General features: G+C 40.5%; 1 protein-coding gene across 1 annotated transcript in view; it reads right to left on the bottom strand.

Annotated features, from left to right (window-relative positions):
• jade2 (jade family PHD finger 2) overlaps positions 1-15,490 on the bottom strand; it is a 177,826-nt gene that overhangs the window by 19,068 nt on the left and 143,268 nt on the right. The window contains exon 11 of the mRNA XM_028594952.1: positions 9,424-9,541. Coding sequence (XP_028450753.1) covers positions 9,424-9,541 — 118 coding nt within the window. The remainder of the gene's footprint in view (positions 1-9,423; positions 9,542-15,490) is intronic.

The raw sequence follows: 15,490 nt of genomic DNA, 5'->3' as shown, positions 1-15,490 counted from the left end.
GCTCCGGTGCTCTTTAAAATCCTCCTCTCTGCCATCACCTGCCCATTCCACCGTGTCATTTTGACATGACGACGACCTGAAATACAGACTTGACAGAAGTCTTTTCAACATCCGTCGGCTCCAGGCCCACACAAAGACAAAGACCCGCCAAATCTGGGCAGCACGCTCTTAACACAATATCCAGTCTGTACCAATCCTTTGGCCTACAGGTAAACACTCAAAAAACCGAGGTCATGCCCCATCTCACTATCCCCACACCCCCCAGTTTTCACATAAATGGTGTTCCACTTAAAACAGTGGACCACTTTACTTACCTCGGCTCCACTTTGTCCTCATGTTGCTCCCTTGACACAGAAGTACACACCCGGATAAATAAAGCCTCATCATCTTTCGGTCGCCTACGCAGCAGGGTTTTTGAAAACCGTAACCTGAAGATCAGCACCAAGGTGGCTGTTTACAACGCGGTATGTCTCTATTTATCTCTATTTATGGGGCAGAGTCTTGGACCCCATACCGCCAGCACATTACCAACCTAGAGGCCTTCCATATCCGCTGCCTACAGAAGATCCTCAGCTTGTCCTGGGAAGATCGAATCGAATGTTGCTGAGAAACAGACATTCTCAGCAACACTGACTCAATTTGTATGGAAGCAGCGGTGGCCAAAAAACATCTGCGCTGGATAGGGCACACCATACGCATGCCTGAACACTGCCTGCCCCGTCAAGTCCTCTACAGTCAACTAATGGGCGCTAAACGCTCCGCCGGAGGGCAAAAGCGGCGTTTTAAGGACTACACCAGGGACCTCCTAAAGCGAGCGAACATCCCTCTCACGCAGCTTGAATCTCTGGCACTTGATAGATCAGCCTGGCAGGTTACCTGTGCTAAAGTAGTCTCTCAGATACACCAAATAAGCCAAGACCGCCGAACCGAGAGGCGCATCCAGAGACACCAGGGGGCAGCTGGTACCCCCCTGGCATCTGGTTTCCCCTGCTCCATCTGCGGACGAGTGTGCGGCTCAAGGATCGGACTCTACGCCCACGAGAAGTGGCACCAGCAAACACAATGTCGATGAACACCCCCCACCCCTGGAGCAAGCGTCATCATCGAACACGATGGACAGCTAAGAGAGAGTGTGTGTGTGTGTGTGTGTGTGTGTGTGTGTGTGTGTTTGCGCACTCACTGTGTTGCTTATCTCTCTTAGTAAAAATCTAACTGTTTAGTCCACCTTTCAGACTTTGCGAAACGAAAAGCAACTGCAACACTGTCAGAAACACATCAGTTGTATGTTCAGGTCCATGAGCATGCTGACACACACATTGTACACACATGTAACAGGGCCCTGCAGAGCGCCTCCCTGCTATGAGCTGTCCTCTCACTCCAGGAGACTTCGCTCTCTTCCTCCAGCTGAGTATGACAGGTAACACAACAAACACTGATACGTACACTTGATCAAAGACCAAATAAGACTGACAGTATAATACAGTCACACTAATACTGCAATAAATACCAACTTAGCACAATGTTAACGTACGTTAAAGCTGTGTGAGATCAAGATACTGCCAGGGTCATGACGCGAGGGAGAGTAGGTTAATTTAAACTTATTTAAAACCACCAAAAAGAATATATGATCATTAGAGAGGATCATATTGACAATCTATCAACACACAAAATAACAGTACATAATCAAATTCGCTGGTATTATAAAAGGACAGTCAAACTAAAATGTTCAGATAACTCATGTACTATAATTCAATTAGGGCTACAACTAACGAGTATTATCATTTTTTTTATCAACAATTCATTAATTGTTAAGGCTATAAAACATCAGATTGTTTAAAAAAACGCCTGTCACAAGCTCCCAGATGACATGACACAATTCTAAGGAAAGAAGGATAATTGATTATTGATAAGCTCTGCATTTAACAGACACAGACACAGACACACACACACACACACACACACACACACACACACACACACACACACACACACACACACACACACACACACACAGCATGTAAGGAAGCGATGCAGACACATTCAGTCACACTCCACTGACTCACATATACAGCACAGTGATTATCTCTCTCTGTCCCTCATTCTATGATGTAGGAGGCCCTTATTGTTGGGATGTCTTGTTGTAACAGGCTCCTGCTGTTTAGACTAACACAGAGTCCTGACAGCATGGCTCACTAACTCTCCTGCTGCTGTGTATCATGTATATATACTGTATGAGTGTTTGTGTGTTTGTGTGTGTGTGTGTGTGTGTGTGTGTGTGTGTGTGCGCGCGCGCCGTGTGCGTGCATTGGTATGGTAGGCTTTTTTACAGCTACACTGGGGTTTAGAAAAGCTGATTTTATTTGTATGTGTACCATTCAGCAGTCACTGTAGGGTGAAATATTATCAGTAACAGACATAAAGACAGTATACATAGGGCTCATTATTTTCACATTAAAAAAAATAAATATACATTTGTAATTCATCTGGCTTTTGAAAATAAGGGGAACATTATATTCTAAACATCCATTATGCAAAGATTCATGTAAAATTACATCACAAAAGTACAATTTATTGTTTTTAATTATGCTGAAGTGCTGCATAATAAGCGCATTTAAGGCCTTTATTATATAGGACAGCTGAAGACATGAAAGGGGAGAGAGAGGGGAATTGACATTCAGCAAAGGGCCACAGGTTGGAGTTGAACCTTGGGCTGCTGCGTCGACGAATGACCCTCTATATATGGGCGCACACTCTATCAGGTGAGCTACCCAGGCATCCTAATTCCTAGATCTCCTTTTTTTTATCTGGACATTTTTCAGTGAAGCTCTGTAAACAAAACTACAGCCTGGCTAGCAGCTCTACGAAGCTGTACTTAGGCACAGCAGCAGTGCTTTGAGACATGCTAACAATTGCTATTTAGCACTGAACACAAACTACAGTTGAGGCCATTGACATTCTTTTTTCTGGTATTTTGTCATATTTATTGGACAAGTTAAAATGTTGACCTGATGATGGCCCTAGATAAGAAGTCAGAAGGTATCACAGGTATTATAATAAATCCTTAGGGGGGCTTTTAATGTCTGCACCAAACGTCATGTGTCCATCCAATTGTTGAGCCATTTCACTTAAAACCACAAATGCCAACCTCTTTGTGGTTCAAGAGAAAAAAAGTCAGGGGATCACCATAGTTAGTAGAACTCATCCTCTGGAGGCCATGAATGCTTGTATAGAATTTCATTTAAATCCATTCAATAATTGTTGAAATACTCCAGTCTGGACCAAAGTGGTGGACCAACTGACAGACCGACAATGCCTCGTCATAGCTGTGCCACTAGAAGGGCTATAATTAAGAGCATTTAGCTTGAATTAAAAGCTTAAATATTATATTGTAGCTGTTTTATAGAATACAGTATAGATTCTTTTAAAATTGTGTGTGTCTTGGTCAGTACAGTACATGTCTACACTGTGTGTGGCTGTCATAGCCAGCAGTAGGCTGTCCTCATGCTTGCTTTAGCATGGAGGAGCAGGACATGCATGAATGAAGCTGAGAGAGACCAGAGATTTCACACTGAGAAGACCATTGTGTGTGTGTGTGTGTGTGTCTGTGTGTGTCAGTGAGAGAGCAAAAAAAAAAGAGTGCGACAGTATAGTACACTACGAGTACAATACAAGATGTGTAGAAAAATAGAAGCAAAAGAATGAAGAAAAGAACATTTCTGTGTACTGTAAATGTATGTGAGCAAGTATCCTCCATTTAAGAAACAAAATGTAAGGTGAAGTGGAAAAATAAACAATGTGGAGATGTTATGGAAACTGACAGCATGAATGCTGATCAGGAAGACGAAATGGAATGAAGTGAGGTGTTAAAAGTGTGGAGGGTTTTTTATTTCTAGGTCCATGCCCGATCACCGCCCGCGTTGTAAGGAAGATGTTCGGAAATGTCTTCTCGTGAAAAGTTATGTGGAGTGAAAGCTGTGAGAGAACACAGGAAGGACAGCGATGTGGGGTGCAGATTAGTTTCAAGTGAGAATCAAGTTTTTTTTTCATGTTAGTTAAGATTATTAGTCATGAGTTTTAATAGAGATTAGATTTATATTATTTTTCTGTATACCAATATGCTTTTACTTTTCACTTGTTTTACTGTATCTGAAAAGCAGGGGTTGGTTGGTTGCTAGGATACAAACTTACGGTGACTAGATTTCTTTTAAGAAAACTACACAGATGTAAAAGTATTGAAGAATTAAAGAAAGCTGTTTCCCCTTATTACTACAGCACATGCCACATACAGCTTCTCTCATGTACAGCAGCTTCTCCATGTGTGATTGTCTACTTTGTAGTGGCTGTGGAAAACAAAGCTAACATCCTTCGTATCCAGCATTTAAAGCCCAAACAGAGATTGCAAGAAGTTTTACCAGATTAAAAGAAAAATCTTTTTTAAATACTTAACTGATTTTCTTTATGTCCAGGGTACATTTAGTTTACAGGGTGTTGTATGTCAGACCCTAATCACTAGACGCGAGGAGGCTGGACTGCCAGTATAACAAACTAACTCCTTTTGACAGCTGGAACTTCTCCAGGAACCCAGAAACTTTTTTTAAATCTTAGAGATTTTCTGTTCATTTCAACTGGAGGAAACGGGGTCTAAACGGAGTTCATGGGCTTTAGTTCTGGAGGCTTCAGTCTCCTTTTCTCGGCCTACACTTCTCCTTTAGATATAAAATGTATGGTTCTTCAGATGCGGTACAAACACAGACAAAAAAGGGCAATTATGAACCCGTGCTGTCAGAGTTTAAAGGTAGCGTTTAATAAGCCTACCATTTGAAATGTCATACAAAGTATGAGAGCAACGCTACTATTGGCCGACTGTGCGCATTGGCACGGTCAAAGTTAAACTCTCAACTGTGAGATCTCCAATGGAGATCGCACTGAAATAGAAAATGAATGTTAGTATTTGTCTATTGTGCAAGCTTGGATAGAAGTGAACTGGAGATGGAGTGAATATTTGTAGGATGTGAGTGTAATATGACTGGACTGGACTGTAATGTTTTAAAACTAAAACCTGACAGGTAAATTAGTGTGAAGGTGGCAGGAGTAAGGTATGAAACTTTTTTAAATAAAGAGGATTTGTAAGAGTGCAGGTACATCTACCAGACACTTCTCCCCCCTTTTCCAATTTATTTCATGGCTGTAAACCAGGGGATCTTTGAGGGAGCTCCCAGAGGGAACGCTTTTTCACACAGCTCTTTCTTTTTTTTTGTTTTGACAGGAGGACTATCTTATCCTCTGATCTCCCAGGGCCCATTTTTCAACATTTCCCCCCATTTCTTCCCCCCTAATCGGATCTTGTTCTTTATGATCTACAGCTTGGTAAACTAGTCTTTGGGGTTTCAAGGACACCTTCAGGTTGTAATCTCAGCGCAAATCCAACTATCAGCAGTGGAAACCTTTTTAAACACTTTTGTGTCAGATTTGCCTTTTCTGCTCTTTTGTCTTTACATTCTGCTGTTGCCTTTCTCTCCATCCCTGCAATATTATCCTTCCCTCCAAACCACCTTCCCTCTCTTGTTTAGAAGGTGCAACAGCACCAGGGGATTCGTCTTTTTGAAGTGTGTGATTAATTTCCCCTCTTTCTAGGTGCACTGAACTGCAGCGTGCGGGTCTGTGTGTGTGTCCCATTTCTTACCTGAGCTCATTAGTGCAATATGAGAATGTTTTTTCTCTCTCTCCTACTGTCTTTTCCTCCCTCTCTCCACCCTTTCACACTCTTTTATCTCTCATCGTACGCATACTCCTGTTCCTCTCTCTTCTTCCACTATTTCTTTCATCCTATTACATTCTTGTCCCTTCCCATCCTCCACTTCCTCAGTCCTTATTTTCTCTGTCTTGCTCACGCTCTATCACACACACACACACACACACACACACACACACACACACACACACACACACACACACACACACACACACACACACACACACACGCTGAGAGCAGATCAGAGAGGCCAATACTAACCACTGTCAGCTTGTCACAGCTTGGTTCGAGCCAGAATGTAAATGTGGTGCACTTCCTGCATAACAATAATACTCTGTGTGTGTGTGTGTGTGTGTGTGTGTGTGTGTGTGTGTGTGTGTGTGTGTATGTGCACATGTGCAGAATATAACAACCTGTATTTTTCATGTGCATCAATATGTTTCCTCCAAAGGCAATAGAAACATTAAGGTTTTTAATAACTGTTTTGGAACTTTTTTAATGTTATCATATATGAATTAGTTGTTACAGAATGATACTAGATGCCATATCATCATGCAGACAAGTACTTTCGGCATCATGCTTCTTTCTCTGCATGTGGGACTAAAGGGACATCGCCCGCCTGCCCGTCCACCTTGCTAGTAACATGCTAGCATTCACAAAGCATGACGGGAGCCGTCCCGACATGACAGAAAGGCGGATAAACATGACAGACAGACAGGTGGACTGGCAGACAGAACGTTAACCATGACAGGTTTAGTACTATGAGAGACAGACAGGTGGACAGAGCGTTGTAGTTCTGTTTCAGATGGGTTAGAGGAGACGTGTGTGTTTTCCACATGGAAAGAAGCCCGGAGGGAGATGAGGTGAGGAAGGATAGTAGTGCTGCTCAGGGTTTGCTGCAGGTTTCTGAAAATCTGATTTTTACAGTTTTAAAACCTTTCGGTGCTGCCTAGAAATGGATGTCAGACCAATTTAAATGCCAAAAAAACCCACTGGCAAAACATTTTTTATATGACATACAGTGAGAATGAGCACGTTCAGTGTATTAAGACATGACATTCAACATGTTACGCAGATTGTTTTACGCCTGCGCTGTGTTCATATAAAAGCATTTGGATCAAAGTCAATATGACTGACTGGACTGCCAGTCAGAACTGACACACTTGTGACGATCAGTTTTAATTTATGCAACATTTATAATGTGATGTTTTCTTAACTTTCCCACCCTGCTTTGACCAATAAAATCATCTGCAGTATTCTTAATACTTAATCTTAAAAACTATAACGTTGTAATGTTTACAGTTACTTTTAGTGTTACAAAATCCCTTTGCGTGTCCGGAAGGACAAAAAAACAAACTGAAGACAACTGATTGACTGACTGAAACAGTGTTGAGACAACCAAAAATAAGATAGTGGATAGAGGAAGAGAACACTACAAATGAGAAAAAAAAAAAAGCAAGAAAAAAAACAGATGGAGGGGAAAATAGATTAAAGTAGAGGATAAAGAGAAATGGAGAGTGGAAAATAAGAGTGACAGATAAAAGAGGCAGAGAAAAGAGGTAGATACAAGGAGAGGGACACGACAAATCATTATAGCAGACAACCTCATCCTTCACTCGCTGGTGCACGCACGCACACACACGCACACACACACGCACGCACGCACGCGCACGCACACACGCACACACACACACACACACACACACACACACACACACACACACACACACACACACACACACACACACACACACACACACAGCAAACTATCCTCTCTAATCTAACTCCTGTGGCAGTGAGAATAGATATGGCTGTTTAGTGCCAGCAGCACAGCTCCCGGTACCTGATGGCAGCAATCTGATGAGTCAGCAGCTCTTCATGTGTGCGTGTGTGCATGTCTGTGTGTGTGTGTGTGTGTGTGTGTGTGTGTGTGTGAGAGAGTGTGTGTTAGTGAGAGACACAGAGGGAACTAGAGAAAGAGTGAAAGTGTTTGTAAGATTTAGTGGAGTGCATAGATGTGTGTGTGTGTGTGTGTGTGTGTGTGTGTGTGTGTGTGTGTGTGTGTGTGTGTGTGTGCAGCCTTCCTCAGGAATGATGAGCACGCACGCATGCACACACGCACACACACATGCACGCGGCCACACACACACACACACACATGTGGGCTGACAAGAGTTCACTATCATTACCATGCCAGCGAGACGTAACTGGCATTACCATGACAACAAGCTTTCGCTGTCATCGCCACTGACAGCTGCAGGTCATGACTATGAGAACTAATAGGCTCCCTTAACATTATTCAAGGAAGATACAGGTCACTATCATTTCTTAACAACTACACTTAACCATAATCTGTGTAACTAGGGTACACCATCATCACCATAACAACAACAGCGTGGAAGTCTGGCAGCCAATGAGAAACTGATATGCTAAAAATCTGTGTGTTACTCCACTTGAAGCTTTGTTTTATTGATCAGGTTGAGAAGGCTGTTCACTCTCACATTATTCAGCTGATACATACACTATCTCCAAGATAAGCTTCTATCTATTTACCAATGACCTTCTGTAAAGGAAGCCGTTAGTGCCTTTATCTCCTCTAGAGTCCAGATCGCAATTTAATTTACTCATTATTTTGAATATTATTATTTGACTTTTTTCTGTTTCGATTTTTTTATTTTTTTATTTACTCTTTAAAAACTATATGCTACATTGTATAATATGGGACTGATTTGTAAAGAAGGTTTGCAGTTAGAAAAGCTCAGTATCAAGTTTGTTTTGTTATTTGGAGAGCTCATTGACCTTGATTTGTTTTAATTTCTTTATTTAAATCTTTTTTTAATGCTATTTTTGTATTAAAAAAAGGCACCATTATTGTTTATAAATCTACTTTTAAATCTACTACTTTTATTAGATAGTGTTATTAGACCGGGTGAGCCAGAAGTTGCCCCGTCCCATTGTTAGGTTAAGTTTAAGTGTCTTGTTTTAACCGTCATTGACTGTCTTCTTTCCTCTGTTTAGTCTCTGCTGTGCATATCTGTTTCAATGAACCTATCCATATTGTATTTATAAAACAGAGAGAGGTGTTGTTTCAAGGTGAAATGATAACAATGTTGACTCTAACAAGTGATTAAAGGTAACATTTTCTAAAAAGAATAAATACTAAAGACGTACTACATTTAACCTGGTGGTCCCACAAAGATTAGAAATCTCGTTTTGAGCAGATATCTAGCCAACACAGCAGAATCAACTTGTCCTTCCCGTTCTCCATCAGTGCAGCTGCATGAGATGCATCAAAGTCAGTCATCTGTGCAAAATGGATAGGAAATCAAGCTCCATTTATGTGGATGGTGTGTGTCACAACATCTGGCCGAACCATTATTCCAGTGTTCTTTGCTATGAAGGTGTCAAGTGTGTTCAGAAAATGATGACGGGCCATTTCCAAAAACTGTCCACCCACCACATTCAGTCAACGAGGGTTTGGATGTAACCGTTATGCACTTGACCTTTCCAAATTGTACTCTTTTTGTTTCGGGTGGACAGAGTGTGTGTTGGCGGCCTTGGCTATAGTGCTAGAGTGGGTGAAAGGGAACAGATTTTTACATTGGTGTGTTGAGATAACTGGAACAAGACAAAATCTCCACAGACACCCTCATGTTTTCTCTCTCTCTTACCTCCAGCAATGTCCTCTTCCAGTAGTTGTATCTGCAGGTGGAAGATCTTTTCCTGGAGGTCACACAGGGTGTGTTTCATTTTCTCCCTCCGTGTCACCATGTAGCACAGGTTACGCACCTGAAACACAAGACATCACTGTTACAAACACAGGCAGCAAGTTGCATCTTCATCATTGTGATTAAGTGCAGAGACAAACATGAACAGTGACAAATTACCACCAAACTCTGCATCTCAACAGACCTTTTTAGGCTCTTTCAGTTCATTGTTTTGGTTTTATGGCACATTTATTGTTTGTCTTTCTGTCTCAGTGCAATCACCAAATTCTATTTCTAGCAGTTGTTTTTAGCAAAAAAAGCTGTGATAAAAACCCACTGTATGCTACCTGTCCACCACCAAACGACAGACACACAAAGTTAGCAACTAGCTTGTGAAGAAAGTGGAACATCTAGCAGGTTTTTGTCAGGAGTTAGTGACCAAAACAAAGCTAAAAGAAGAAAGAGAGTATGTATTGGACCTAGGTCCATCAGCTGACATGAGTAATAATGCCTCCATCTATTGGAGGCATTGTATAATGTATTAATAGGCAGCTAATCCAGTAGTAAAAAACCCCAGAAAAAAACATATAATACAATCAAAATATGTTAGAGGGAGTTGTATTTCAGCTTCTTCTGCTACTTCATTGAGGCCTAAAAAGACACACAACTTTAATAATAATAATAATAATAATAATAATTATTAGAGGTCGACCGATTAATCGGTCGGCCGATTTTTGGCATTTTTTTACATAATCGGCATTGGCCAATATCCCAGTATATCAAGCCGATTAATAGGCAGGCGCATCTGCGGGCGACATTTTTTACAGCGCACTCAGACCACCTGCCTCCAGCCCCTCCCCTCGTGAATTCTTGCGCTGTGTGTCTCGCACAGTCACTTCAGGCTCCGACGCTACCGTTAGTAGTAGCTAGCATATTGCTGGTGTTCTTGCCTTGGGATTAACTGTACTAATAAAACCGTACAAAACACCGCGGCCACACCGCTGTGGAAGCTCCCCGAATGTCATTTATCAAAGCCTGGTTGTTACCCCTGTGCGTGGCAGTCTCATCCACTCCTATAACGGAGCTAACTGGAGCTAACCACTAACGGAGCTAACCGCTAACGGAGCTAATCGTTGCTAACAGAGCCTTCAGTTCTCCGTGCCTGTATCCATTAACTGCATCTATGGACTCGAGCATGAATAAAACCCTTAATTTTATTAAATTGGCTGGACGAGTTTTAAATTACAACTCAGAGTTTTGATCCTAATGAGTGCAACAGGACATGTAACAGTAGGATCCCCAAAACACAGATACAACACTTCAACAAATGAACAATGATCTAACAAACAAGGTGAACAAGAACTGACTTTAGATAACCCTAGTCTGATTTGATTCAACAGGAGTTAGGAGGAAATAGTGTTGAAATTAATAATAACATGTCACTTTCTGTGAAGATGTGCAGATTTGTATTCTCAGAATTTAATAAATGCTGCTAAGTGCACTAAACTTTATTTTTTCATTTACAAGTTTATTTGACAAAGTTTATTTTCTTCTTACCTGTTTTGTTTATTTAATATATTTTTCATATATTATTTATACAATATACAGTATGTTTTTAAATTATACATTTTTAATTAAAGTATACAAGTGTAGATTGGTGAAGTGTTCAATAAATGTTTTTGTTGAGAAATTCTGTGTATATTAGTGTTACATTTTATCTTTCAAATAGAGGTTTAAAAACAAGCACATATCGGCCAAATATCGGGCAAAAAAAATCGGCAGCATTTATCGGCCATCGGCTGTCCTTGATTTCTAAAGATCGGCATCGGCCAGAGAAAACCCATATCGGTCGACCTCTAATAATTATAATAATAATAATAATTAAGATAACGATCAATGAAACAACATGAAACATCAGAGGCTTATGTGCATCTAGTAATGAGACAATAAGAGGTAAAAGTCAAGAGGCAACTTCCTGTTTCCTACTAGTAAACTGGATCCCAGACTCTTCTTCCACTCAGACTTAAACTCTAGCTGAGCCCTCCTGCTTCTCCATATTGCCAAATTACTATCATATGGTCCTATAAGCAGTATATGCTGGGAGATGCATGTGTGCATGTTTATGTTAAGCACATATGGATGTTCAAAGAAAAGCTGTGGTTGTAAATGTGTATGTGACTATTTTGAATTGGCAACACGTAAGAGAGAAGAAGACAGAGAGAGAGAAGAAAGCAATAAAGAGGCTGAGACTAATAGAAAGACAGAAATAGATAAGGAGAGACAGGTAGGGAGAAAGACAGTGCAAAAGGCTGAGTAAACAAGATTTGGCGCGGTCCCCTTGCAGCTGTAGTTGTAAAATGGTAACTAAATAATTTTCTCTAGAGATAAAACATTGGTTACGGAGAGTATACTGTAGATACCCATGTTTGCTGAGAATGTGGACAGAAGACTTATTCACATGCAGTCACAAATGAATCCTACCGCATTCTCTTTACGCACAATTAAAGCTAACTTTGACCTTCAACATTATGAGTCTCTCTGATGTCTGGGACTGATGTTAACCATTTATTTACTTGTTTACGTACAGTAACTGCACCGCGAAATATTATATGGGTTATCTTCGAAAATAACTAGTTCATACAGCTTGTCGTATAACCGTGCTGGAAGAAGAACGGTCCCATTCGAAGGCGAGGTGAAAAGCTGACTCTCCTAGAGAGGGGAAAGTAGCCTACTTCCAGTGCCAAGTCAATACCTGTATCTGCCTAGGAAAATATTTGTACTCGTTGTGAATATGCAGACCACAAGAAGTAATTAGGTTTTGTTTTTGTTGGGTCACTTTTACTCACGGCATGCTAACGGGCAACATAGGATTCCATTCACTACGCTAAGCTAAGCTAGCGGCTGAGACAAAAATGCGTTTGCCCACTTCTATAAATATAGAGGGGACAGTGAATAACCCTATTTCAACAAACGGTGGCGTATTCCTTTAAACAATCTGTCCTGGAAGGCATTCGTAGTGTTGTACTGGGTTGTTACGCAATTAAAAGTGAAAAAAAAGCTTTTTCTAAATAATGAAAAAAGTTTAAATCCTGCATACTTTCTCATCTCCACACATCTTACCAACCACTGAGAGAAATAGCCATGATTGTTGGTTTCGGAAATTTACAAAAATAAAATCAGAAACTCTAATGTCAGAAAGGTGTGGGGAAGGTTTTCGGAAGTTGTTTGACCATCCATCAAGCACTTCAGTTGGAGCATACAGATGATTTGCTTTTTGCTAAAGCGCTAAAGGATATATTTCTTCTGGTCTCACCGCACCACCAGAACAGGTTGCAACTGATAGTTACTGATTCTATTCATCATTAGTCATATATGAGGTGATGGGAGTATACCATGAGCTGATATTACTTTAGTGGCATAGGCTAATAGAGCTCATGTGAACTGAGAGTAAGAGAAAGACACAGAAACACACACAGCACTTACTGTACAACTTGTAGCCTTACTGTTCCGTAAATGGTTTAACAACACCATGTACACCACAGTAAAGGTTTATAGATGTTTAATGTTCTCATAGGTGCGGTTGTATGTTGGCTTCGAAGCAAACAGCTACAAACACTGACATACTGTATATGCACAAGATAAATAATTGTTCTCAGCTTCTGTATAGAACATGCTGTTGATTTTTTGGGATTATATACTGCACATACAGTACTATCCAACACATAGTCATGACAACAAAGTAACTGCAGAGAGAGGGAGGTAGGGAGAGAAACTAATTGGGTCCAAGCCAGAGCACTTGAATCCAAAACTAACAAGCCAGAAATGGGAACTCTGCCAACTCTCACAACGGTAAATCAGTAATCATGTGTCTCTAACCACATCTGTGTGTGTGTGTGTGTGTGTGTGTGTGTGTGTGTGTGTGTGTGTGGCAGCATCATGCATGTGTGAGCCTGAAGATTTGCCATGGTGCTAATGGGACAGGACAGACTGTGTGTGTGGAGTGTAGGAGGGCACGGATTCAGGTATTAAAGAGGCAGAACGAACAAGGGAATACAGATATACACATATATGAGAAAAATATTACACTGGTGGGAACACAACATGAAACAGCATCATAGGCTGGAACTTCCTGTAAGTGTGCTTGTGTGTGTGTGTGTGTGTGTGTGTGTGTGTCAGAAAGTGTGAGATAAAAAAGGAAAGAGAGCAAGGCCTGTATGTGTTTGCATCTGTGATGATGAAACAGAATAGGTTTATTTGTTTACTTAAACAGTGTATGTGTGTGTATGTGTATTGGCGGTCCAGCAGGCTGACTGTTAATCAGTTGGTGTTAAAGGATTCGTCAGCCTGGCCTATCTGACCCATTCCATCCCTGTCAGAGCGCTGCAGATAAAAATAGCTGCTCAACTGGGACACAATGTGCAGAGCCTGGCTTTGATTAGGACACCCTGTGTGTGTGTGTGTGTGTGTGTGTGTGTGTGTGTGTGTGTGTGTGTGTGTGTGTGAGATCATAACAACTACCTCTGCCTGGGCACATGGCAAGGGAATGGAGAGCAGGATGGAAGGTAAAGATGATGCGGAAGAGCAATGAGAGAGAAGAGTAAAACAACCACTGTGTTTTGTTTTCTCTCTTTCACCCTTAAATTTCTCTGACTAACTCTCTCTTTCTCCCCTAGTCTCCAGATGTCTTAAGCACTTATTTCAATAAACTGAAAATAAACCAAACCAATGGAATTGTAAAAGTTGAAAAACATGGAGATGAATCAGGAATATTAAATGTCATTAAGTGAATTAGCTGGTGGATATGTACTTTCATATTTCACGAAATGTATAAATGAATACATTAATTACACACTCCTGTTCAATAAGATATCCTACTTCACTTTTTCACAACTTTCCATAATTTGTCTGTTATATTTTTCAATGCAATTTTTTGGGATTGGGGTTTAAAAAAAAAAAAAAAATCACAACAGATTTCAGCTTTTTTCGAACTTTGCTGTTTTATATACGACCTAAACATATTGTATGTAAGCTAAAAAAAATTCTCCAAATTAAATGAAGTATTCTTGCTTTTCTGCAAAAACATTTTATCCAAGCAGAAGTCTTGAGAGGCGTGACATGTCAAAGGCCATTTTCCAACAAATGTGTGCAAATATAAAATAAAGATAGATATGCTGATTTTCTTTTCAAAGCTGTTGTACAATCAATAAGTATCAGGTAAATACTTTCAAATTATTTTGCAGAAAATGATGTATTATTTAGGAAATTATGCCAAAAGTCAGCATGTTAAATCATTTGTAAGTTGTGCTAATTTGCTTTATAATTAACTGTTTTTTTATGGCAACTTCTTTAGTGGGGCAGCGTAGTTTTGACTGGAATGGAATTTCTTTTGGCACAAAGAGCCTCTGACCTTTTTCTCCTCTGTCTGTTGGAGGCTAACTCTCTCCTTTGCCATTCTTTCCTACACAATTCAACCATCCATCCTCCTACCTGTACTGAAAGATATTCTCCCAACAACTCATCTGTACTTTTGTCAGGCTTTTTATTCCTCTTTACCTCCATTTGTCCCATCTCTGTCTGAGTCTATTCATTCATCCTGAGCAGCTATCCATCTCTAAATCAGCAAACACAGCACTTCTTCCATTTTCTCTGTCCTACTTACATATATTCACCCACAGACACAAATCTGATGTGTTGTTTTATGTTTTAATAGAAGATTCCACACCTGTCTACACTGGGGAGACACAAGTGAGAGAAGACATTATTCAGTACCAAAGGTGGTAAAATAAGTCAGCAAAGATCACAAAGTCTCTCAAATTTTCGACAATAAACGTTTGAGAGCCTCAGTTACGCACGTATCTCTGACAGAGAGCCAGTGAAACCAAAGCAAAGCAAAACAACACTTCTGCGTCAGGATGGAGGAGCCGGGGAGATTTCATTGTTTTCCTTCTAATTAAGAGAGATGGTATTGTGGTTGCGGTTTATAAAAGCATCAATATTTTTCTAAGTCTGGTAATCAGGAGGGACTAGTTGT

The sequence above is a fragment of the Perca flavescens genome, chromosome 13, assembly GCF_004354835.1.
Source record: "Perca flavescens isolate YP-PL-M2 chromosome 13, PFLA_1.0, whole genome shotgun sequence".
NCBI lineage: Eukaryota > Metazoa > Chordata > Actinopteri > Perciformes > Percidae > Perca > Perca flavescens.
This window is presented reverse-complemented; position numbering and strand designations above follow the sequence as displayed.